Raw genomic sequence first — 24,033 nt, 5'->3', positions numbered from 1 at the left:
GCTTGTTTCAATGTAAAACAATATTTTCAAAAATAATTTGGCAGATCTTTCTTCAATATATGTATATTTAGATCAATTTTGAATAACCAATTACATTGTGGTTACAAATGAAATATTTCTTTTACATGTATTTCCTATTAGCATCAGTGGTTGCCAGAAGTTTTCTTGCAAATAGTCAAGAGAAAACACATAAATTTAGAAGAGATTAAGCAATGATACAATTAAATTCTCTTTTTTTTTAAATGAGAATTTTTGAAATGTATAGAATAGATCATTAAAGTACATCTGTCAATAATTTATTACTTCCGCAGTTTAAGCTGGCCAATCTTCCGTAAGAGGACACTTTTTTTTTGGTCTCGAAATTTGAAAATTTGACATTTTGCTTCGTGGGGGGGGGGGGGTTAAGGTCAGCTTTTTTGGGTTAGCCATTTTATTTTATTTTTTTATTATTAAAAAAAAAAAAATCAAAAGGGGGGGGGGGTTTAACCCCCCCAACCCCCCCCCCCCCCTGTGTACGCGCCTGCATGTGACCCATCGTTATTTGGAACATGATAAATTCTCACATCAGTAAGTAATGTTTCCATGTACAGTATATTAATATTTGTATACAAGGTACAGATATATATTAACATAAATGATCATATAAGAAAATATACATATTACTAAATACACATGCCGGTACATGTACAATAACTGATATTCACTGTTTACATATATACACCAAAAAAAAATAATACATTTACAAAATGAATGTCCATTGTTAATATTTGCACCGACTTGCAGCATCATCATGAAGCTGAACCTTAAAAGCCTTGATCTGCATTGTAATACAGAATAATAAAACTGACACTGAGGTCAAACTAGGGTTTATAACATGACTTTAGTCCTTGCATCAAGTTTGACTGAATTAGTTTGGAACCAAGGAAATTAATTACCTTGTTATTAAACAAACCAACAAAAAAGAAAACCAAAACAACGGCATAGTTTATATGAAACTAGCCAGGGGCGTACGCAGCATTTTTTCAAGGGGGGGGTTTTGCTCCCGAAAATTTGAAAATCGCGCCGGCCGAAAAGTCGCTCAGTGGGGGGGGGGGGGGGGGGGGGGGGGGGTAAAGCGGACACTTTTTTTTTTTTTGGGAGTCCAAAAAAAATCGCAACGACTCAGCCAGCCGAAAAGTCGCTCAGTGGGGGGGGGGGGGGGGGGGGGGGGGGGGGTGGGGGGGGGGGGGGGGGGGGGGGGGGGGGGGCAAGCGGACACTTTTTTTTTTTTTTTGGTCGAAATTCAAAATTTGACATTTTTTCTTCGTTGGGGGGGGGGTAAGGTCACCTTTTTTAGGTTAACCGTGGGTATAATTTTTTTTTTTTTTTTTTTTTTAATAATAAAAAAAATAAAAAAAAAAATAAAAAAACCAAAGGGGGGGGGGGGGGGGGTTTGGTTTTTTTTAGGGGGGTTTACACACATAAAAATACCAAAGGGGGGGGGGGGGTTTGAACCCCAAAAAACCCCCCCCCCCTGCGTACGCCCCTGAAACTAGCTATAACAATACCTTTTTACAAATACATGTACATCAATGTTCTTTATAACAAGGTTCCACTGTATATTAATTTAACATTGACAAGCATAACAATAACAGAAAAACTGTATAACAAGTTTGAAAGACACATTTTTTTGAGCTATCAAAAATAAAGAACATGGAAAGCACCGACTTAATATTAACACAACTGGGCGGGGCTACTCCATATTGTTATACCGGTAGTCATAGTTACAGTAAAAACTTTTGGAAAAATGACTCGCGGTTACTATTCTAAATTTATAGTTTCCATGCCATCAGAAATGGTCAGCAAAACATACATATGTAGAGATTAAAAAGGGGGGAAACTCTCTTTCTGATCCAATCCAGGATTCAATTAGTAGAGCACCAATATCTATTTGCCTAATCAAAGACAAAAGCGCTGCTGATGAGACTGATAAATACTGAATATGCCGTCCATGGTACATCTTGCAAGGACTGGAGTAGTGGCTAGTTGTAAGCATTAGGAATATATACTTCTCATCATTTAAATATTTACATGTAAGACATGATATATTTCAAATATTTCAGACATGATTTGGGGTTACCAGTCACATTTTAAACAGATATTAAAATGAAGTTGAGTTCTGGTCATGCGATTGCATTGCGAAAGAAACGTTGTGGAATCGACCAGAAAAGGTTGATCATCTAGCATATAAGAATTTGTGTGTATTGCAAGGTTCTGGAATCATCAAATGATAAGAAATTTGGCCCAGTCTTGGTAGAGTTACAAACACTGTACACAGAAAGATGTATATGGGACTACACAAACACGTGGCGTAAAAATCCTACCCGGATTGTTACGATGTTACATGAGATATTTAGAATATGAAGGCATTTGAAGAGCCATGCTTTTCAGGGAACGTGTCTTATCTGATGTTCTTCCACACTTGCATAATAAGAATGATAACGCTCACAAATTATTTTTCACCTCTTCCCAGAACTCAACTTTCTCTTAAACATGTTTTCCTTTTGTGAGAGACTTGTATTATTGTATACATCGAATTGGACACAGAAATACATCTATTACTTAACAGTTTTATTGTTAGATTAACATACATGAGGCGCCCAAGATCCAAACTGCAAAGCGCTGATTACATGTACATTCATAGCAAAGGTTTAGCTACATTATATCAAGATACTATATATACATATGTAGGGATGAGTTATACACATTGTATTATTCAAAATGCATGCTATATATAATTCAATATGTTAGTACTCTTTCAATGACACTTTATTCAGTTGAATGACATAATACACGTATCTAATAAATACTTTGGTTTGGAGTCACAGATTCAAATAGCACGTACACATATACTGGCCATATTCTTAAAAAGCGGTGTTATATTTAATGTTTGGGAAAATGATAATAACTGTCAAAACAAATTGAAATTGAAAGGAGCTAACACCTGCCATTGGTAATTGTTGTTGTCATTTGGGTTTGTTAATCTCTGCTTGAATATTTAGGCCACTCGATCTTCAGAGGCTAGTGTTGGTTCTTGATGCAGGCAGAGGAAGTTGAAAAGGAATAATGGTTTCCTTTCTTTTTTAAAGGCAATCGTTTAACAATGTTAAATCTGAGATGCATGGCAGCACCTGTTATCAGTGTCTGTGGTGTTAATTTGAAGCCCTACACAAATTGGGGCTTCAAAATGATCATGAAGTGCCTCAAAAAACTATAAATCTCTGAGTGACCGGTTTTAACATACTCATTTTCCCCAATAGACTGTAGTGTTATAAAAAAAAATGTCAGGAAAACAAGTTCTGAAATTTCTAATTCCAATCATACATATCTTGATAATCAGACAGGCGATTGACTTTGTAAAAGTCATGGGATTTATGTATGACCTAAAGGTTTATAATTATGATTGCAGCATGAGCTAAATCCATGATTTTTTTAGAATCTGAGGCAAAGGTACCCAATCCCTTTAACTCCATAATCAGATTCTTGGCTTGTAATCAGTTTGGGGAAGGGGAAGAAAGGTTTCCTTCCTCTCTGGGTTAGGCTCGAGCCTTGAGCAGATGTCTCTATTAAGTTTACACGAACACAGCCCTGCTTCAGGCAGACCGTACTAACAAATGACTTGTCCTAATTTGATTTGTTATGAAAATTAACATCTATTTTGTTCCTTCAAAAAACATGTAATAGATAAACATTTTCAGAATACACCTGTACCGCCCAGCTTCGCTACAACCGGGATAATCACCATGAGCGCAATATGAGCGCAATATACACATAATAAGCCATTACACTGAAGCACAATTCCTTTGTCCACTCTCTGTTGGAGCATATCTATAATATTTGAATTTACAGTATATTAGAATATGAACTGGCATTGTTTTCACATGATGTACCGGTATCAATCAACAATATGTATTCATCCCTACTCTTCTTTCTCCCCCTCCCCCCTTTTGTTGTTTCTCTCTTTCTCTTCTCTTTCCTCCCCCCCTCTCTCTCTCTCTCTCTCTCTCTCTCTCTCTCTCTCTCTCCCTCCCCTCCCCCTACAAATAATCCCACCTTTAATTAAGCCATAACAACATCGTTGTTGCTGATGAGGCTTCTCTGGATTAACAATAATATACCATTGAAAACTGGTAACCCTCGTAGTAAGCCTACGGAAGTATGAGAATGTAATACCGGAAGTCAAAAAGGGGTTAAACATTCAAACTTGCACCTGTCTCACTGGTGTCCGCTCCCTCATTAACCTCACCGGCCCCTCCCACCTCTGACACGCCCCCCTCTCCTCCACCAGAGTCCCCCTTGTCTCCTCCCCCAGAGGACTGGTCAAAACGGTGGGTTTGTGAGCCCATCTTCAGGCTGAGGGCTGGCTAGGTCCGGGATTTCTGTGGGCGGGGCGTCCGGAGCAGGCATCTCGTTCTGAATGGTGTACTCTTTGATGACAGCTTTTTGGCTCGTCTTGATCGGAGTGCAAGCTGAGAGAAGAGTGAAGAAGAAAGAAGAAAAAGGACAGGACAGGACAGACAGACAGAGAGAGAGAGAGAGAGAGAGAGAGAGAGAGAGGGGGAGACATCAATGTAATTGATTTTACATGAAATCATATATGAAGGAGATTCAAAAATCCAAAGAGTTCCCTTTCATGCAAAATTCTCTCAAATCAAAATGTCACATTCATATTGCCGGAATACTGTGATGCAATAATACTCTCCGAGTACACAGCCCTTCTCAATCTGACAATGCTTCATATTTACTATACACATGTTGCTACTATGTGATTGTTTGGTACATTTGTGCCCCTACAATGACAGGTCAAAGTGAAAAACTTTATGACATTTGAGGACTCACGTTTTTTTTATCATTTGTGAAAGATCTTCAAGACAATGTAATGTTGTACATCACATGCCAATTCTAATAGTGTTCTACAGTAAATAATGCAATAGTAACATACAGAGATCCATAATGCGGAATCTACACGTAAATTTGCATTAAAGAGTTATTGGCTCAAATAAAGGATCCCATTGTTCCCTTTCTTAAAAATCTTTATGACTTAAAAACATATCTACAACAAATTTTTCCTTTCCTGTGGGCTTCTTTAATAATGTAGATCTTCCAAATGAAATTAATTAATTACAATGATGGTAAACTTCTTCACTTCCAAATGTATCCTCAAATTATAAACATGTAGTAAAGCAGAAACGACTAGACGAGTGAGAATTAACAGTACAGAACAGACACTGAAATAGTCTGATAAAATTTAATTGTGATTCTAATTATAAACTACATGTACAGGTATGTGCATAACAGACAAGTTGACTCCCTGATTAAAGCCATGAGGCTAACAGAAGACAGGAAGGTGTGTGGCAAGCCATAGTGAAACAGAAGCCATCATACATCCCAGTGATGGTGTGGACGGCTTAAGTCAGGTAGTCAAGTATGTGCAGAAGCAAACTCATTTCACAAAATATAAAATGTGAAATGCAAGTTGAAAAGAGGCATGACAAGAAAAATTACAACTCTAAGAAACTAAAACAATTCATAATGTAACTCAACATGAAAATGATACCAACAAACATAAAGAGATTGTCTCTATAATGGGACACGATTATGAGTCGAGGACTGACAGTAACAAAATAATCAATATCAATGTCATGGTAACACTAACAGAATCACAAGAACAATGATAACAACAATTATACGTATAAAGAAATGCTGTATCAAAGGACAGTAGGAAAACTAAACAGGCAAATTAAAAATCGAAATGAATGAAAATCCTGTGAAAGATGTGTCATCATTACTTTTCAATTCAATTTGAAATAGCTATTTGATGAGCTTTTCATTTTCTTTTGTTGACTTATCAGTGACCTTTTAATAATTCAATGCTCGATTCGATGTCACATGGGTTCTGTCTGTGAGGGCATACTGATGTCGGGGGGGGGGGGGGGAGAGGCAACAAACTTTCTAGGATACATCTACATGAGTGGAAAAGAACAAGGAAATTGTGTAAGGATAGCAGGTGGGTGTTCCATCTTCCTTTTCCATTTTTCTCGTTCAGGATTAAGGATTATTTAAACAACATATGTGTTTGCATTAGTACTCTATACAACTGCCTCGCTAATGATATGTAGGGTTCATTAATGATACATAATGGCTTGCAACTTTAGTTGGCTAAATACTTGTGTAATTGAGTGAATTTGTGCTTGCGTGAAAATTCAATCCAATTAAAAATCAAATCAAATTGAAACATAACCAAATTCTACATCTCTAAATTCACATAATCGTTATCAACACGAAAAAGTATTGTAAAGCATGAACATCAAAGAAACATCGATGCAATGCAACATGCAATGCATTATGTTCAAAGAGTGTTGACTGCATCTAAAAGCATAATGCATACCTATGTGCATGTTATATTGAGTAATGAACTAGCATCTACAGTACATAGGTGACAAAAGGGCAGAGTAATACATAAAACCAAAGATCAATCATTACATAAAAGTGCATGCAAGGGACTACATGTGAACTACTAACAGGCAGTCAGGCAGAAGCATACATGAATATAGATGCATTGGACTAACATGATAGGCTGAGGTTAAAGGTTACGACCCTAGCTAGGCCATGGCTAAGTGCTGGTACTGGTTGCTCTTCATCGACGGTCTCATCGCCAGGACTGAGACGTCTTCAAAATCGGGCGTCTCGGGGGCAGAGACCAAGGGGTACTCCCGGATAGGTTGGTGGGCCGTACGTTTCTGAAGGGCACCCTGTGATGCGGTAAGATGAAAATCCAACACATACACAATGTATACATACATACAGTAGGAGAATGAGAGCAATCATCAGGCCCCCCCCCCCCAAAAAAAAAAGATGTTGTATTGGATAATAACCTCTAGGAGCCAAAACATGGGTCGGTGGGTCGGTCGGTCAGAAATCTTTCTTTTTTTTTCCTCCCTCTTTTGGCCAATATTTATAAGTTTTGAATGCTTTAATATTGGTTTCTCTAAAAGCGGTAAAAAAAAAACTTTTAAAAAGCCGACCGTAGATTTCAAGAGTTTTGGGGTCTTTCGCAAAGGGCAATGCAATATCTTTTTTTAGGTAGGCCTAGCTTTGCATCATCTTTATGGTGAAACTGACATTGAACCTTGTAACTCAAAGAAAACACTTATTATCAAGAAGATAACATACGGTACATGATTTTCACAAAAGTAAGAATCTGAAGAACTATCAAAGTATATGTACAAAGTCTCCATTTATATGTTATATTTCATTCCATCTTGGAATTAGACAGGATTTATTAAAAGTGGTTGAAAGGAACAGCCTCTGTAGCCACTTCTTGAGTTACAAAAATCTACACTTCATGTACATTTAAAATAACACAATCATTTTTCTCAAATAGGCAAGCATGTCTAGGAACGTGTGACCCAAGCAATTGCTAAGTACTTGTAGTGACTTGAACTTTACTAAGGTCACAAATGTTTATCAACATTGTAAATACTCAGCATTTTAAGCATCCTTTTCGTTAGTACTTTCCGTTCAGCCAGCTTCAATAACAATAACAATCTACAGCTGCACATTCTAAACATTATCTGAGTTAATTTCATCCATGGAACCACCCAGCAACAAGAGTGTTATTTTAGTTACTCCAATCGGACCGCACCTTATTGTTTTAATAAGCCAATCACCACACTTTTAGCGCACTTGGAAAAGTCTCCACATACGGATTTTACTCACTTCTCCTGTACCATCTCTATAGGCAAGGCCCGAAAGGATATTTTCTTGGATAATAATGCAATTTTCAACAATCATGTACTTGTTCATTAATTATCCTCTTCATATTCAATCTATAACAAATTGCATGATACATGCATGCTCCATTGAAAATTGCTCCTTGCTAAACTGTTTTACACTAGTTGAATTCAAAGTCCAGCCCCAAATATTTAAAACACATCATACCCTAACCCAAACTCAAGCCATATTTTTGACATACATGTATATATTAAAGCCAGAGACATGTTTGGCCCATCCATTGTATTGGCCAGCAATTTGAAAGGAACTGTAATTTGATAAATGCTCATAGAAGTAGTTGTATAATGATGTACATGTATGACATACATGTAGTTAATAGACCCAGATACCAGTGCAATACAATGTGACACTACACTACAATGTGTGTGATCTGACAGACAGACATACATGTACATGTACATGTACATGATGTACTAATGCACACAATGTGCTTAATAAGTAATATTACATTACAGCAAAGATGCAGCTAGCTGCCAACAATTGTAGTGAGTTACAAAGGAGAGAGAGGGCGAGAGAGCGAGAGAGCGAGAGAGAGGGAGAGAGAGAGGGAGAGAGAGAGAGCGAAAGAGGGAGAGAGAGGGAGAGAGTGAGAGAGAGAGGGAGAGAGGGAGAGGGAGAGAGAGAGAGAGAGAGAGAATCAGGAATAGGTAGTGAGAGAAATAGAAGGTACATGTAAATTGAGAGAGAGGGAGCGATATGCTACCAAAATTATTTTCTTTGATACATTACAAACTAGCCAGGTTTATCTTTTACCCAAATGATGCAAGTGCATATTTATTTATTTTTCATTTAAAAAAATACAGATATACAGCTGCCACATGTAGCTCCACTAGAGCTAAAAATAATCCCTGATTTTAGTTTTCAAGGGTGAAACTTTTTATTTAATATTAGAAAGGAGCCTCAAGAGAAGGGAGAAATATGATGAACATTGTTTATTCCTGTAGTTTATAAAATTGAAATACAGGTATGTCAGAAAACACAAGACAGTATGAATGATAATTGAAGTAAGTGATAAGTAATGCTAAATATATTACACATCGCGGATGTACATGTAGTATCGAAAATAATGTCGCTAGTGATATCCGTTTGTCTCGCAATGTATGGTCAACAAAGGATCTAAAAGATCACGTTTCGTGCGCCGCTGCAACACTGATGACTTCGTCAGGTGATAAAATATAATGAAAGCAAGCGTGTTTTATACTCTACGGGCAGACCGTCGGTCAAATAATTTGATCAATAATTAGAACAATAACGGACACGGCCTATTGGGCAAGGCACACAGGTCCTCAACCAATCAATGGGCCACTGGCTCGGTGCGAGCCGGCTGGACGGGGAGTGTCATGGCGGCGTATTGTACGCATCCAAAATTTGGGGATATCGACCGCAGTCTGCCCGTAGAGTGTAAAACATTATATGTTATCACCTGACGAAGTGTTGCAGACAAACAAATATCACTAGCAATATTATTTTCGATAAATAAGTAGTTTGTCAAAATATGGTAATATAGTCAATATTAGCAAGATTATACGTCTGACTTTGACTTGGGTTAGCTCTGGCAATTATGGTACATGTATATTGAATGCTCATGTAACAGTCAAATGCCAAAAGTTAAGAATGTTGGATATACTGAGAAATATGGTTTATTTTTTTATTATGAAAAGAAATATAGAAAACACATGTATGCACATGCTTCTTTGATAAATAAAGCATGAGCTGTATCGAGTATGTACAGATTGAGACTCTGATTGTGTCTCCAACATAAATCATGAACCTAAAATGAAAGGTCAGGGTTTAAATTTATTAAAGTTGCTGATTATTGCTTTTGGCAAGAGATTAATTAACATTTTCTATCCTATAACCACGGGACAAAAGACCTGCAAGGATGCTGGGAAACTTTGCCATTCAATGCTATTTATATTATAAACCAAAAACAGTATATATCTTTTTGAGGGAAGGGGAGGGGGAATATCAAAGACCCATTAGCATTGGTCATATTTTGTACCTTATTTGAGTCTTCAAAGGTGCTTCGAAAATCAAAAATATTAACAATTTATCCTTTTCCTTACATTTAATAAAAAATATAGGACCAATAAGAGATCCTTGTGGAACACCAATATTGTCTAAAAAGCCACTGAGTCTAAAGATACATGTGCTTGTATAGATTTGTTTTCCTTTTCTATCAAAGTATAAATCCGAACATACACATGAACATTTTTGGAATTGTCCTGGAGTTTAAAACAAAAAAAGAATGGTCAAAGGAAGTTTTGACCTTACCTTTATTTGAGTCCACGATAAACGACTTCGTGTCTCTGGGTCAAGCCCATAGACGATAGCGTTGACCAGACCAACCAAGGGAGAGGACAAAGCATGGAAGAGATAGAGCACAAAGATGGCATTGTCTGGAGCCACAGCATTCTGAATCCTAGGTGATAAAGGAAGAGTTCAAAAATGGTGGGGTCAAAATGAGCAAACTACTCTAAAGGAAAGCAGATAAATCAGAGAGGTAGACTGGTGAAATTTTGAATGAATTCAGACATAAAAAGAGAAAGCTATGGTTTTTTATAGTTAGATTCGCTATACATACATGTACATGTACAAGCAGGGGCATCACAAATTTGCTGAGTTAATAATGTCCATGAAATATAGTGGCGGACTACTTTCCCATTTGTACCAACACACAAAATGACTAAAAATGTCAATTTAAAAAAAATGCATGGCTCAGACGTTTTTTTTTTTTTTAAAGAGGACCTACAGTACATATGCTATTCATAATGTGAATAGTTTGCCAAGGGAGAAGGCACTTAATAGGAGAAAAACAGGAATTAATGGTATTTTTATACACAACAAACAGGAGAGTTACTGAGACTACATGTATATCACAACCCACTGACCAAACTGCTAATTTGAGATTCACATAGACTTTATAGTGCTCTCAGAATTCAAACATTTATAGCTTTCTTATTATTCTTCCAACTCATTTCAAATTTTTTGTGATTCTGTTTATCTTATTTTTCTGATTTCATACCAATTAACCTATCCCAAGGGTTAATTAATGAAGTTATATTGTACCATTATAGCATGTTAAACACATCTATTTTTACTAAATTGTGATAATGTAATGTTTAATCAATGTTTCATCAACAAAATGTGCACTAGTACTTTTTAATCACATGTCAATACCCATGCAATAATAAATGTATGCGTTTAACATACCTAATACACTATGAGAGACTTGGGGGTCAAATTGGCCCCTAGTCCACCCCACGCCTTTTTGAGTACCGTACAACAGATTTAAACTATAAAGTGTGAATAGCAATCTAAGGGCAAAAGTCTGAAAAAATGTTTGGAGCTACATGTTTCTGAGTTCAAGGTCATATTCTGAAAACAATGTTTTAGAATCTCTTTATATCAGGAAAACAAGTTATTGCGGAAACAAACTGAAATTGCGTGGAATTAACACTTACCATCAGATTAAAATATCAGATGTCTCTTTTAGCTTTCTGCAAACAGAGCCAGCTTTCTACAGACATTGACTTATTCCAATTCTGATTAGTTATGACAATTTACATTGTTTTACTAATGTAAAAGATAACATTGTTTTTAGAATACAACCCCTGCTTTACAACCCTGAATTCTTATATTACCTGTTTATAAGTGGAAAGATGGAAAGCACAAGATAGATGAATGGATATGCTCTAAGGGGCTTGATCTCCTCTCGTATGAGCTGTCTGCTTCTCTCTATTTCAGGCTCATATGTCCCCTGCCAGCTTCGTATCTATGGCAACAGAAAGACGATGGGAGCTGTTATCCTACAAGAATGCTAACTGTTGTTGAGTGAGCATTATCATTTGTGTAAGTTCTCATTGTTCTCATTAATTTCCCCATCTGATGCATAAATTTCAACACCATGATTTCTACAAAAATTTTTATGAAATCAAAACATCGAAAACCAAGAGCAAACAGTCCAAACTGTCTTGGGTACAAGATAAAATTCTAATCAAATATACATAATAAAATAGCAGTAATGAATAAATACATAAGTTAAAATATCAAATAACTAAAATTTTATCAGTAAATATTGCAAAAAGGACATATATATAAACAATAACAACAATAAGTACATGTACATATCATTACAATTACATCAAAAGAGGGCTCTCGAGCTGTGCAATAACTATATCTAGATGTACAGCTAGATTCTATAACTTTCAGCTTTTGTCTTCAAGATTATTTCTCAATTTGTCTTCCTCTTCCTCATTATCCTTCCTCTCCCCTCCTCTCCCCCTTCTCCTCCACTTCCCACCTCTCCCCTCCTCTCTCCCTTCTCCTCCACTCCCCTCTCCCCTCCTCTCTCCCTTCTCCTCCACTCCCCTCCTCTCCCCTCCTCTCTCCCTTCTCCTCCACTCCCCTCCTCTCCCCTCCTCTCTCCCTTCTCCTCCACTCCCCTCCTCTCCCCTCCTCTCTCCCTTCTCCTCCTCTCCCCTCCTCTCTCCCTTCTCCTCCACTTCCCACCTCTCCCCTCCTCTCTCCCCTCTCTCTCCTCCTCCCCTCCTCTCTCCCTTCTCCTCCACTTCCCTCCTCTCCCCTCCTCTCTCCCTTCTCCTCCTCTCCCCTCCTCTCTCCCTTCTCCTCCACTCCCCTCCTCTCCCCTCTCTCTCCCTTCTCCTCCACTCCCCTCCTCTCCCCTCCTCTCTCCCTTCTCCTCCACTCCCCTCCCTCTCCTCCCTCTCCCTCTCCTCTCTCTCCTCTCCTCCCTTCCCTTCTTCCTCCCCTCTCCCACCTCTCTCCCTCTCCCTTCTCCTCCTCTCCCCTCCTCTCTCCCTTCTCCTCCACTTCCCTCCTCTCCCCCTCCTCCTCTCCCCTCTCCTCCTCTCCCTCCTCTCTCCCTTCTCCTCCACTCCCCTCCTCTCCCCTCCTCTCTCCCTTCTCCTCCACTCCCCTCCTCTCCCCTCCTCTCTCCCTTCTCCTCCACTCCCCTCCTCTCCCTCCTCTCTCCCTTCTCCTCCACTCCCCTCCTCTCCCCTCCTCTCTCCCTTCTCCTCCATTCCCCTCCTCTCCCCTCCTCTCTCCCCTTCCACTCACCCCCTCTCCCCTCCTCTCTCCCTTCTCCTCCACTCCCCTCCTCTCCCCTCCTCTCTCCCTTCTCCTCCACTCCCTCCTCTCCCCTCCTCTCTCCCTTCTCCTCCACTCCCCTCCTCTCCCCTCCTCTCTCCCTTCTCCTCCACTCCCCTCCTCTCCCCTCCTCTCTCCCTTCTCCTCCACTCCCCTCCTCTCCCCTCCTCTCTCCCTTCTCCTCCACTCCCCTCCTCTCTCCTCCTCTCTCCCTTCTCCTCCACTCCCCTCCTCTCCCCTCCTCTCTCCCTTCTCCTCCACTCCCCTCCTCTTCCTCTGCCCCTCCCTCTGCCCCTCCCCCTCCCCCTTCCTCTTCCTCCTCCTCCTCCTCCCATTCCTTCTTAACTCCCCCATCCCCTCTCCTCTTCTTCAGTCCCTTTCCCACTCCCCTTTTACTATCATCAACTTAACAATGATCCCTGTTATCTTCCTGTTCATGCTCTCTCATGGGTAAAATGTTACAGCTCTTTAATATATGCTCCTGTACATGAATGTGCACCTACATTGCATACATCCTCCTTGACAAATTGCATGCTGAATGGTTACTTATACTGAAAAGTTCATCTAAATGCATTCTTATCACAAAGTTGTCATGCCTCATGAAACTTAATTGCAATGATCCAGCTGGGACATCATTAAAAACTGGAATTAAACCTCACTTCATGAATAAATCAGGAAGGGATGACTTCAAATTAGTGGTTTAGGTGCCCTTTACATTTTGATGATCAAACTTTTTTAGCACACACAAGAGATTTGAAATGATAATGAATTATTGAAGGTACATGTACAGGGGGAAATATTCATGAGAGTCACATAATTAAAAGGTTTCCTTTTTATAATAAATCACAAACCACCAACTAATAGGCACCAATATAGGGAAATATTGCTTTTTGCAACAAAATAGCTTTGCAAAGTTACAGATTTCCTGTCTAGGCTAGCTCCATGACAAAACCTTTTAACACTGGTATAGATTAATCTTGCACTGGGAAACAGTAGAATAATCTTGAAGCCTTTGGTATCTACCCCATAAATAATATAATATAACACGGAGAGATGAAGTATGTGTCATATAACGTTGTACTTATATCTTATAGCATCATTAATTTCTGAGAAAAAAAATTGTATTAAAAGCATTTTTTCAGATTTGTTTTTAAATTACCCATAGGAATATAATTTCAGGAATCCTGTGAACACTCACAGACTCGCTATGGAAGGGGAGGGGGATACCACACTATGAACATGACGGACAAAGAAAAAGGACAAAATATACAGTTCCTCATTCTACCCTCAACAATTGCTGTGGTAGACAAAGGAACATCCCTTCACTGCTATTATGTAAAAATGTGTAAAACAGGTGAATATGCATGTGACACCTGTTCTACAAATTTTTACATAATAGCAGTGAAGGGATGTTCCTTTGCCTACCACAGCAATTGTTGAGGGTAGATTAAGGAACTGTATATTTTGTCCTCTTTCTTTGTCCGTCATGTTCATAGTGCCAGTTATTTGTTTCCTTTTCTTCTCCGGGCATTAATTGACAGTGCCTATCCATGCATAATAATAAAAATGGTGCTTATAAAGCGCTTACCACCGAAGTCTTTAAGCGCTATGTACATGTATAACAAAATAAGATGTATAATATCATGTTGATGTTGTTTCAAGGAGATACACTTACCCTTCTTCTCAGCTTGTATGTGATGTAGGCATAAACAACAAACATGAGAACTATCAGCAAGAATAGTGGCCCATACCACCTTAAGTAGAAGGAAAATACAGATACAAGGATATATTTAAAAGCTTTGTTTCATTATTTCTTTTACAAATAGTTGTGCCTTCTTAAATTCTTATTAAATAAGTAAAATAAATCTAACATGATTAGGGCATGGGCTAATAACATGAACATGAATTTTGTGGATTTCAGAACAAGTATGTGAGTCTTAATAATTATATTTGTTCCCCTGTTGACTACCAAATTCTTTCAATCACATAAGCTTAATACTCGGTTCATGTGGGCAAAGGATTCAATATGCTCCAATTGAACAGCCAAATACATCTATTAAATAAAAAGTAAATTGTAAATAAACTTACATGAAGAATCGCCATAAGGGGTACTCTGCTGGTATCCAACTGTTGAAGAAAAATTAAGAAGAATTAAATGTAATGCATGGTGTAAATGATTAGAGACTATCAGCGTGTTTCTATTAGAAGCCATTATCTGGTTAATGGCCGATAAAGGATGAATTTTGCCTAATAGAAACTGACCTTCTCCGCTATTTTCCGGATAATGGCCGTGAGAGCTGTGACGTTCACAGGCAAAATATCCTTCTTTTAGAAGGATAACGCAGGAGAAGCTAACCTGATAACGTGAGTACTGAGAGCACATAACAGAGAGAAACCGGAAATCGGAGTGATCACGTGATCGGAACATTTTACCCCGACACTAAAATCCCAGGTTGACCTAGCACGCGGTGACCTAATAACCAAAGTTTGATGAACTTTTATTTACGGCTTTTTAACCCGCTAAATTGGAGCAGTGTATTTATCCGGATAATACGCGTAGATAGAAACTGCCCTTCCCTGGCATTATACGCTATTTTCTGGAAAACATATTTACCGGATAAATTCAATATATCAATAGAAACATGCTGTATGACAATGAGAGAGAGAGAGAGAGAGAGAGAGAGAGAGAGTATAGAGAAATGAAATGTAGGGAGAGAGAGAGAGAGAGAGAGAGAGTATAGAGAAATGAAATGTAGGGAGAGAGAGAGAGAGAGAGAGAGTATAGAGAAATGAAATGTAGGGAGAGAGAGAGAGAGGATTGAGAAATGAAATGTAGGGAGAGAGAGAGAGAGAGAGGATAGAGAAATGAAATGTAGGGAGAGAGAGAGAGAGGATAGAGAAATGAAAGGGAGGGCGAGAGAGAGAGAGAGAGAAATGAAAGTGAGGGACAGAGAGAGACACACATGAAATGAGAGAGTAAATAGAAGGACAAGTCTGCATGAGGACAAACGTCAAGACAGCAACAGTAAGAAGAAAGGAGGGAATATGAATAAGAAAGAGATAGAGAGAGAGAGAGAGAGAAACAGATTTTTTTTCCTTCTAAATACAGAAAAGATAGTATCAGGTACATAGAAGAAGAATACCGGTAGACAAAAACAAATAATAAAACAAGAAAATCATTAGTATCTATTTTCATCAAAACCAATATAGAGTGCATCCCAGAAAAAACGAAACCGAGAATTATTGATATAACTTGATCACAATTATAATTAACAAATGACACAGATTTGTAAAGCTTTAATAGATCCTCCTCTTTTATTTGATACAACTCCTTTGATGCATATTTTATGCATGAGTGATTAAAAAAAATTGAAGAGAGGGTACCAAAAAGTCATTTGGCGGGTGGTATCTGAATTTTAAAGAGAAAATCACATTTCTAGAAAGTTCATTTTCTGCCCTTTCGTATGACACCTCAATCAGGAAAAAATGAACCAGGAATAACAAAGTTCTGCTCGTTTAAAGTAATGCTTGCATTCCTATAAATTTGATTAAACAAATTCTTTTTCACTGGCTGCCTGCCGTAGCAACAAACAGAGTTGACAAAAGACTTAACTCTGTTTTGTTGACGATCAGCCATGCATCAAGTCTTTCGTCTTCTTTGTGCATGGCTGATCAGCAGTTATGACCAATCGGAAGCCTGGAGTCTTCATATGCGGTATATAAAAAGAAAGAATTAAAAGAAAACCAATGCTTTGTAACTTACCACCAAGCTCCAGCTGGTCCATAATGATTACCAATCAAAGGTAAACAAGCCATGAGCAGGGAAACCCCCCAAGTTACTAGATGGTAGAATCTGAATATCATGAAGAAAAAAAAGAAGAAAAAAAAATTGATTTGTGTCATTTCTATGCTATGCAATAGTTTCTTCTTATTCTAATATCTTGTTTACATGATGTGCATGTACCTTTTGCTTAATTCTTGTCTCTTTTTTCCCTAAATCCTCTGTCCTTCGAATCCTACTTCTAATTTCTCTTCTTTTTCTTCTTTCTCCTCCTCTCCTTCTCCTCCGTCTGTGACTCTTAATATTCTATCTTTTCCAATTCTTATTAATTCTCCTTTCATTTTCCCCTCTTCTCCCTCCTCCTCCACCTCTTACATGTATCTGTATTTTATTGTCTCTCTCATTTTACGATATACACTGTACACATGATACTTATTTTCCTCTTTATATATTTGTTATTCATTTTCATTCTGTTCATTTACATGTACATGTATATTCCCTCCTCCTCTTCTCCTTTTCAAAATCCTTTCCTGTTACCATTCCCTACATAAACTACAGTAACTCAAAAATGAAAGGTGGACCGGTTGAATTAGGGCCTTTGTGGAATGCTTTAACCCTAATAAGGCCGGGGGGGGGCCATTATGGCCCCCCCCCCCCCCTCCACAATTTTTCTGATTGCTCGAGAACGCATATGGATGGCGCCCCGCCGCTCGCTGACTTTTTTCTTTCGAGTCTTGCGCAACTTTTAAAATAATTTTTTTGAAAATCGGACCTACGGTTACAAGGTCACGTGACCTTTTGTCTTTGCATGTCAGCCTGAAAATCGCTCATTTTCGTGATTTGTGTACAAAACGTATGGCAAAGTCATTTTTCCTAAAAATAGATCAAACATGGGTTATTGGGTCTTGTTTAAAGTTTAGGTGGTTGTTTTGGGAGTCAAAATAGTTGAATTGTAGTAAAAGATGAAATAAAACAACAAAAACAATGAAATACATAAGTTAAAAAAACAATGAAATACATAAGAAATTATCAAAACAAGGGATAACATAAGAAATAAGCTGGCTCTTCCAAAATTTTTGTCGTATTATTATTCAGAATGGTCTAATGAATATATTTAGTGAAAAAGAATGCTTAAATATGAATAATATATGATTTATGGGTAAAAATGTGATTTTTATGACTTTATTTGCATAAATTACCATAAATATGCAAATGAGTGAATTTTTCAAAAAATTGAAATTATCATATTATTCTTTACACTTCACTTGACATGTGTGCAAATTTTCGCGGCGATCGGCCGCTTTGCGGCCGAGATCTTAAGGGGGGGCCATAATGGCCCCCCCCCCCCGGCCCTACTAAGACTTCAAATAGCCCGGCCCTATAAGGGTTAAGATCTAAGCTTAGGTTATGTCACATTCTCAAGAATTCTGAATCAGGAAAATTCAATTTTTCACATAAGAGTGTGTACTTAACAGATTACACAACTTGGTACATGTAAGTATATAAATAATATAGATTTGCTAACTACGTGTAATCATACAATGCACAGTGTACAGTATGATATTACAAGGAAAAGGAAAATCAATAGAGATCAAGGTCAAGAAAACTTCCTCTTCTACTGGAGCACATCATCGTTGAAAAATATTGTACACCTGTAGCATACTACAGGAATATTGCGCTTACATGTACAGACATCATACTTTAATTTACATTGAGTGATATACATACATTGTATGTATATTATTGTTATGCCACGGGATTTAAATAAATGAAATATCCCAGTGTCAAAATAAAGCTTAAAAAACGAATCAATAAGTCAAGTCTACACCCATTATACAACCCGTAGAAATTTAGTATCCTGGAACATATTATATAATTGATCAATTTTCAATACATTACAATTTTATACTAGGAAATCCCCCAATATTTTAAATGTTGAATAATGATTTTTTTTCTAGGAGCCCCAACATCAGATCTCTCCTATTTCTTTTAATGTGTACATGTACATTACATGTACATGTACATGTATTTAGTACATACTGTACTATGCATTACACACAAACAAATAAATGGAGGGAGGGTATGTTTGTGTGGGTGGTGTATTAAAGCATATGAAATGATTCCAAAACAGGAAGAAGAAAAACAATGTACATTCCAATGAGATGGGGGGGGGGGGGGGATGTCCACATCGATACCAAGATTTAGTAAAAATGTGTATGATGTACAAGTACATGTACATGTACATATGGTACAACAAAGTACAAACAATGTATAAATAAAAATGATAAACAAAAATAGATGTTTCTTTCAGTTTCAGAACAAAGAATGCTCTCAAGACTGGAGGGAAGGATCATAATACGTTTAAATCACAGTTAGTTAGCTCTGTTCATATAGTTCTGCAAATACTGTAAGTACATGTAGGTCGATGCATGCCTCTGCAAGTGACTTTCTTTGCCCACCGTTCATATCACGGGACTATTTTGCCTTTCATATACGCATGGATCTACAATGAGACAAATACCGCCTTGCATTATGGATCTCCAGCATCCGCTCACTATCAGTAATATTACTGAATTTTTTACTAGATCCAGAAACGGAAAATATCCGTAAAATAAGTGTACATAGCAGGAAGGAAAAAAATGCATCATCATTTGCTGGTACCCGTTCATGTCTGCGCAAATATCACGATGATTTAAGAATAGGTGCATGGCAGATACATGTATGAACAGGGCTGGCAGATACATGTACATGTATGAACAGGGCTAGCAGGTGCAAGAACAGGATTATTGGAGATGATAGCACATGATGGTAGCAAAACTAATTTGCACTATTATTGTTACACATTTACATGTACAGTAGCATTGTACATGTATTTGATGTGTATGACTACTAACAGGCCTCAACTGTAATTCTTCATATAACTATTTAGATATAATGCCATCTTACTATGTACTAGTCATCAAGCAAGAAACTACGAAAATAGAAGGGGGTAAGGGTAGTTTGCTGACCAATCTCAACTTTCTTCATAGAAAACAAAACTCAGAAGTCATGCATGCACTAAAACAAACATAACTTTGAGAATTAATATTTAATGATTGTGCAACAGCACAGTGATGTAGAAAACCCACAAGATGTATTCTAACAAAGTGACTCCAAATTTGATTCAACTGTGTTTAAAAACCGCTATTTTCACAACTACTAACATTGGCCCAATTTACTAGCAAATAGGAGAAGGTTACATGTATGAGCAAACATTTATTCTATGAAGCCTAAAAAGCCTAAGAAGCATATAAATTATCACAAAAACGTGATTGAACTCACTAAAATTGTTGTGTTGCCTTCATCCGTAAAAAATATCTACACAAAAAATAGTGGCTTGTACAGTATTACATATAAATGACTATTAGGCATAAAATAAAAAACTTGTTGTATTGCCCTTTGGGTGCCAAAACATGGGTCGGTCGGTCGAAAAAGTTTTGTTTTGTTTTTAACTCTTTTTTTGTCGCCCTCTTTGGGCCGATATTTTCAGATTTTAATGTTTCTTTTTCTTTTTCCTGCCCTCTTTTAGCTGATATTTCTCAGTTTTTAATGCTTTAATACACGTGCTTCAGCGTCATCATTCCATTGATATCTTTTTCACCTCATAATTATTCATGGTTTTTATGCATTTATATCCCATTTAAACAAACAAAATACATATATTTTTATTCATTAATTAAAAAAAAAAATCTAAAAAACAGTTTAAAAAAAAAAAACTTTTTTAAAATGCCGACGGTAGATTTTCAGATTTTTGGGTCGGTCACAAAGGGCAATACGACAAGTTTTTATTTTAGGCCATAAACTGACTAGCTGCTACTCACATTTCCCTTCTCTCGGTGTTGATTTGCCAGATGGTGATCCAGTAAAGGTTAAAGGTGATACAGCTAACCCACATTAGGGTCACCCAGTCTGAACACAAGAACAAGGATTAACAAGAATGAGCTTTGCAATATATACATGTACCGGTAGTCAGTTATATCAGTGGGGAATAAAGGTAACTCTTCAAATTGTTGTATTATATTTTCTGATTTATATGTTACAAAAATGAACTGCACATATTACATGTAAAGACAGAAAAGGAAATCATTGCATAATTCACACTTAGATGTACAGATGCATGATCATGTACATGCTCTGCATACACTAGTCTGTTTACTAGAAAAGATGAACAAAATTAAGGTGAATATAATCATGATCACTTCCAAAAGATTTTTCTTTTGTGCATAATCACATGATACATGAATAAATATACTGCAGATCAATTGGAGATCTCTGGCTTGGATACTACAAAGAAAGAAACACAAACTTGAATATGCGAGTATAGAGTACTGAAGCTGTGACACATAAAAATCTTTTTTTAGAATTTCTCAATTTTTTCTTCATTTTCCAAAAGAGCATACAAAATAATGTCCGAATGTCAAAAACCAATTGAATATGTTAAGTATTGGCTGAGATATGACCATCTGAATAAATATATGTCCTATGGGAACTCAGTGTTATACTTATAGTGCTCTGGTTCCTAATGTTATGAACGAGAGCACTTTAACACTGAGCTCTTTTGGAAAATGAATAAAAAAATTGAGAAATTCTAAAAATAGATTTTTGATGACGTCACACTTCACCACTCTAAAAAGGCTGGCTCAATCAGCCTTTTGAAAAACAATTTTCTTTGAACAGGTGATGATGATGAATCTGTTACAACATTGCAGGCAAGCATTTCTTTTTGGAACATTCTACATAATATACACAGAACCTATAAATACATATAAATCTTTCAAACAGTATCTATAATAGGATTAAGGATCTTACCCCAAAATTGTGTCCACCAAGCTTCAAAGTTACAAACTGGGCTATCCTCTCTTGGGCTTTCCTAGACAGGCAATCACAAACAAATACATGATAGTGATAAACAATGTGACAACTTTACGCCACTTTATGCAAAGTTACATGTACTGTCAAAAAGAAACATAGAAATATGTCATTTTGGCAATATGTTAAGTATACTATTAAATCATGCCTGTAACTTCTTCCAGCAGGAAAAGAACTATTTTGTCAACAGAACCTTTTTTCACATAATTGTTTTTAAAAGTTAGATTTTCTTGCATTTACGTGTGCATACTTTTGTTTTCACCTGTTTTTTCAGGATATTATTATACATGTAGCTACTTTTTAGCTTTCTGGAACAAAATTGCTCACAACACCTGTGCATTTTGTTAAATATATACTCACAGGTATTATATACCTACTCACAGGTATTATATACTCACAGGAATTATATACTAACAGGTATTATACTCACAGGAATTACATGTATATACTCACAGGTATTATTACATCACATACATGTAAACTTACCAAAAACTTGGATATACTTCCAAAGAATGCTGCCACTGTGAGCCAAAGAATCAACCTCTGGACAAAGAGTTCATACTTCTTAAATAGCCAGATCACAGTTATCATGAAAACACTGACCAGATAAAAGGATAAAGGAAAAAAATAATGTAAAGCAACCATTTTCTTGTTCTTGTTAAAGCCTACATGTATCTGCACTAGTTTGGCTAGGAGGGATTGGATCTCCCTGCATGGTCACTGGCAGGTGGTTATCTCATCAAATCAGCTCTCAATTGATAACATAAGAAAAAGGGGATCATGGGGGACCAACAATGGGTACCGCTTAGGCATTGTTTCTAAGAGGGCGCGAGTAGCTACAATTACTGCAGTCCCACTTTAATCAACAGTTATGTGCAGTAGCGGTAGATATTTTCCATTTATTCATAAATATTTGTGCTGGCTAACAGAGTTTACCAAATATAAACTGTACACATGAAGTACATGATTACTTCTTAGTAAATAAGAAATAATCATTAAGATACAATGTACATGTACAAACAGTTTTAAAAAGAACACACTTTTGTGCCAACACAGTCAGGATACATTACCTACATGTACGTTACCTATCAATTAAAAAGTAAATTTCCTTGTTCTAAGAATAACCACGAATGGATTACATGCTGACTTTGAAGTTTTACATTTGGAAGAAAAGTACAAAACTAAACTCACCATCCAATTAAAGAGAGAGATGCCAGAGCTTTCCTTATACCATAAATAGTGTTCTGGAAAAAGCATGAGAAAGGACATATTTTGCATCAGATTTTGTTGTCAAATAACATGTAAAAACATGTAAATGTACATGTACACATTGAGGTAGTTCTGTACATGTACACATTGCGGTATTTCAATAGATGTACATGTACATGAACCTGTAACTGCGTGTCAGTGCCTGAAACATGAAACATGAAAAAAGCATGCACTTTCATCTTAAGAGCCATTTGGATGTTGAGGTAAAAGATATCCCTCAATATGCATGTACGTGTACATTTTTTATTTCCTATTTAATGTGTAAAAATATACTTACTGACCTGAAAAATGTAGAAGTTTTCTAAACTCTTTGATTTTTGTTGTTGAAATGGTGCAAAATTTACAAGCGATAGAAATTGCTAATCCAGCTACATGTATGGCGATAGCCGGAAGCGATAGTATTATGGTTTCAACAAGATCACAAATTTGAATTAAATTAATTATCATAATTATTCTACAATTTTTTTTTCTTTTTGTTTGTTGTAGACCCTACAGTTGTTTTTACTTTAACCATTGTTTTTCTTCCTCCTCCTCTTCTTCTTCTTCTTCTTCTTCCTCTTCCTCCTCCCCCTCTTCTTCTTCTTCCTCTTCCTCCTCCCCCTCTTTTTCTTCTTCCTCTTCCTCCTCCCCCACTTCTTCTTCTTCTTCTTCATAATTTATGCCTCTCAATTACCCTTGTCATTTTGTTTATCTTTACAACATATTTGTTGATTACTGTTTATATGTATGTGTTACCTTTATTACAGTTAAAAGGAAATGAATTGATACTTCAAATGTTCAAACCGTAACAATTAAACATAGCCCCGTGAAATTCCTACATAAAATACATGTACGGGATCGATCGGGACAGGCATCGCAAAACACGGGAGTACTCTGGCCTGCAAAGTCCTCGCGCGCATTGTTCATGCTAACACAAGTATGAAGTATTAGTAATGGTCAAGGGGGCCTACTCACACATTTAGTAACGTCGCCATCAAACAACGGGCATTCATCCATCGGTGAAGTCGTAGGGTCTGCCATCTTTGCTGAAATACTTTCACCAACCACTCGACTACTCAATAAACGTTTCTGCAAATGAAAAACAGTACCCAACAAATCAAGTGTCAGCGGTAAAACTGAGTCATTATTTC

The 24,033-nt window shown here is 37.2% G+C and overlaps 1 protein-coding gene and 1 long non-coding RNA gene across 4 annotated transcripts; both read right to left on the bottom strand.

The window, feature by feature from the left end:
- Window positions 1-572: 572 nt before the first annotated feature.
- LOC115922570 lies at window positions 573-3,317 on the bottom strand. The gene is made up of 2 exons (XR_004063482.1): window positions 1,533-3,317; window positions 573-995 (listed from the first exon to the last, which is right to left on the bottom strand). It is a non-coding gene; the product is annotated as an uncharacterized LOC115922570 (long non-coding RNA).
- Window positions 3,318-4,041: 724 nt separating this feature from the next.
- On the bottom strand, window positions 4,042-23,964 carry LOC100889828 (cyclic AMP receptor-like protein A). 3 transcript variants are annotated; one of them, XM_030981607.1, is made up of 12 exons: window positions 23,858-23,964; window positions 22,826-22,878; window positions 22,121-22,232; window positions 21,575-21,635; window positions 20,587-20,674; window positions 16,709-16,798; window positions 15,034-15,072; window positions 14,621-14,699; window positions 11,478-11,608; window positions 10,108-10,255; window positions 6,609-6,791; window positions 4,403-4,508 (listed from the first exon to the last, which is right to left on the bottom strand). In XM_030981607.1, the coding sequence occupies exons 1-11, from the start codon at window positions 23,921-23,923 to the stop codon at window positions 6,642-6,644; spliced, it is 1,017 nt and encodes a 338-aa protein (XP_030837467.1). In that variant the 5' UTR covers window positions 23,924-23,964; the 3' UTR covers window positions 4,403-4,508; window positions 6,609-6,641. The 3 variants fall into 3 exon arrangements, with proteins under 3 accessions (XP_030837469.1, XP_030837467.1, XP_030837466.1); XM_030981609.1 differs by lacking the exon at window positions 6,609-6,791 and having other exon boundaries at window positions 4,042-4,508; XM_030981606.1 differs by lacking the exon at window positions 4,403-4,508 and having other exon boundaries at window positions 5,255-6,791.
- Window positions 23,965-24,033: the final 69 nt, after the last annotated feature.

Source organism: Strongylocentrotus purpuratus, unplaced genomic scaffold (assembly GCF_000002235.5).
Source record: "Strongylocentrotus purpuratus isolate Spur 01 unplaced genomic scaffold, Spur_5.0 spur5_scaffold_12, whole genome shotgun sequence".
In the NCBI taxonomy this organism is placed as follows: domain Eukaryota; kingdom Metazoa; phylum Echinodermata; class Echinoidea; order Camarodonta; family Strongylocentrotidae; genus Strongylocentrotus; species Strongylocentrotus purpuratus.
Note: the sequence above shows the minus strand (reverse complement) of the source record. Positions and strands in the feature narration are given on the sequence as shown.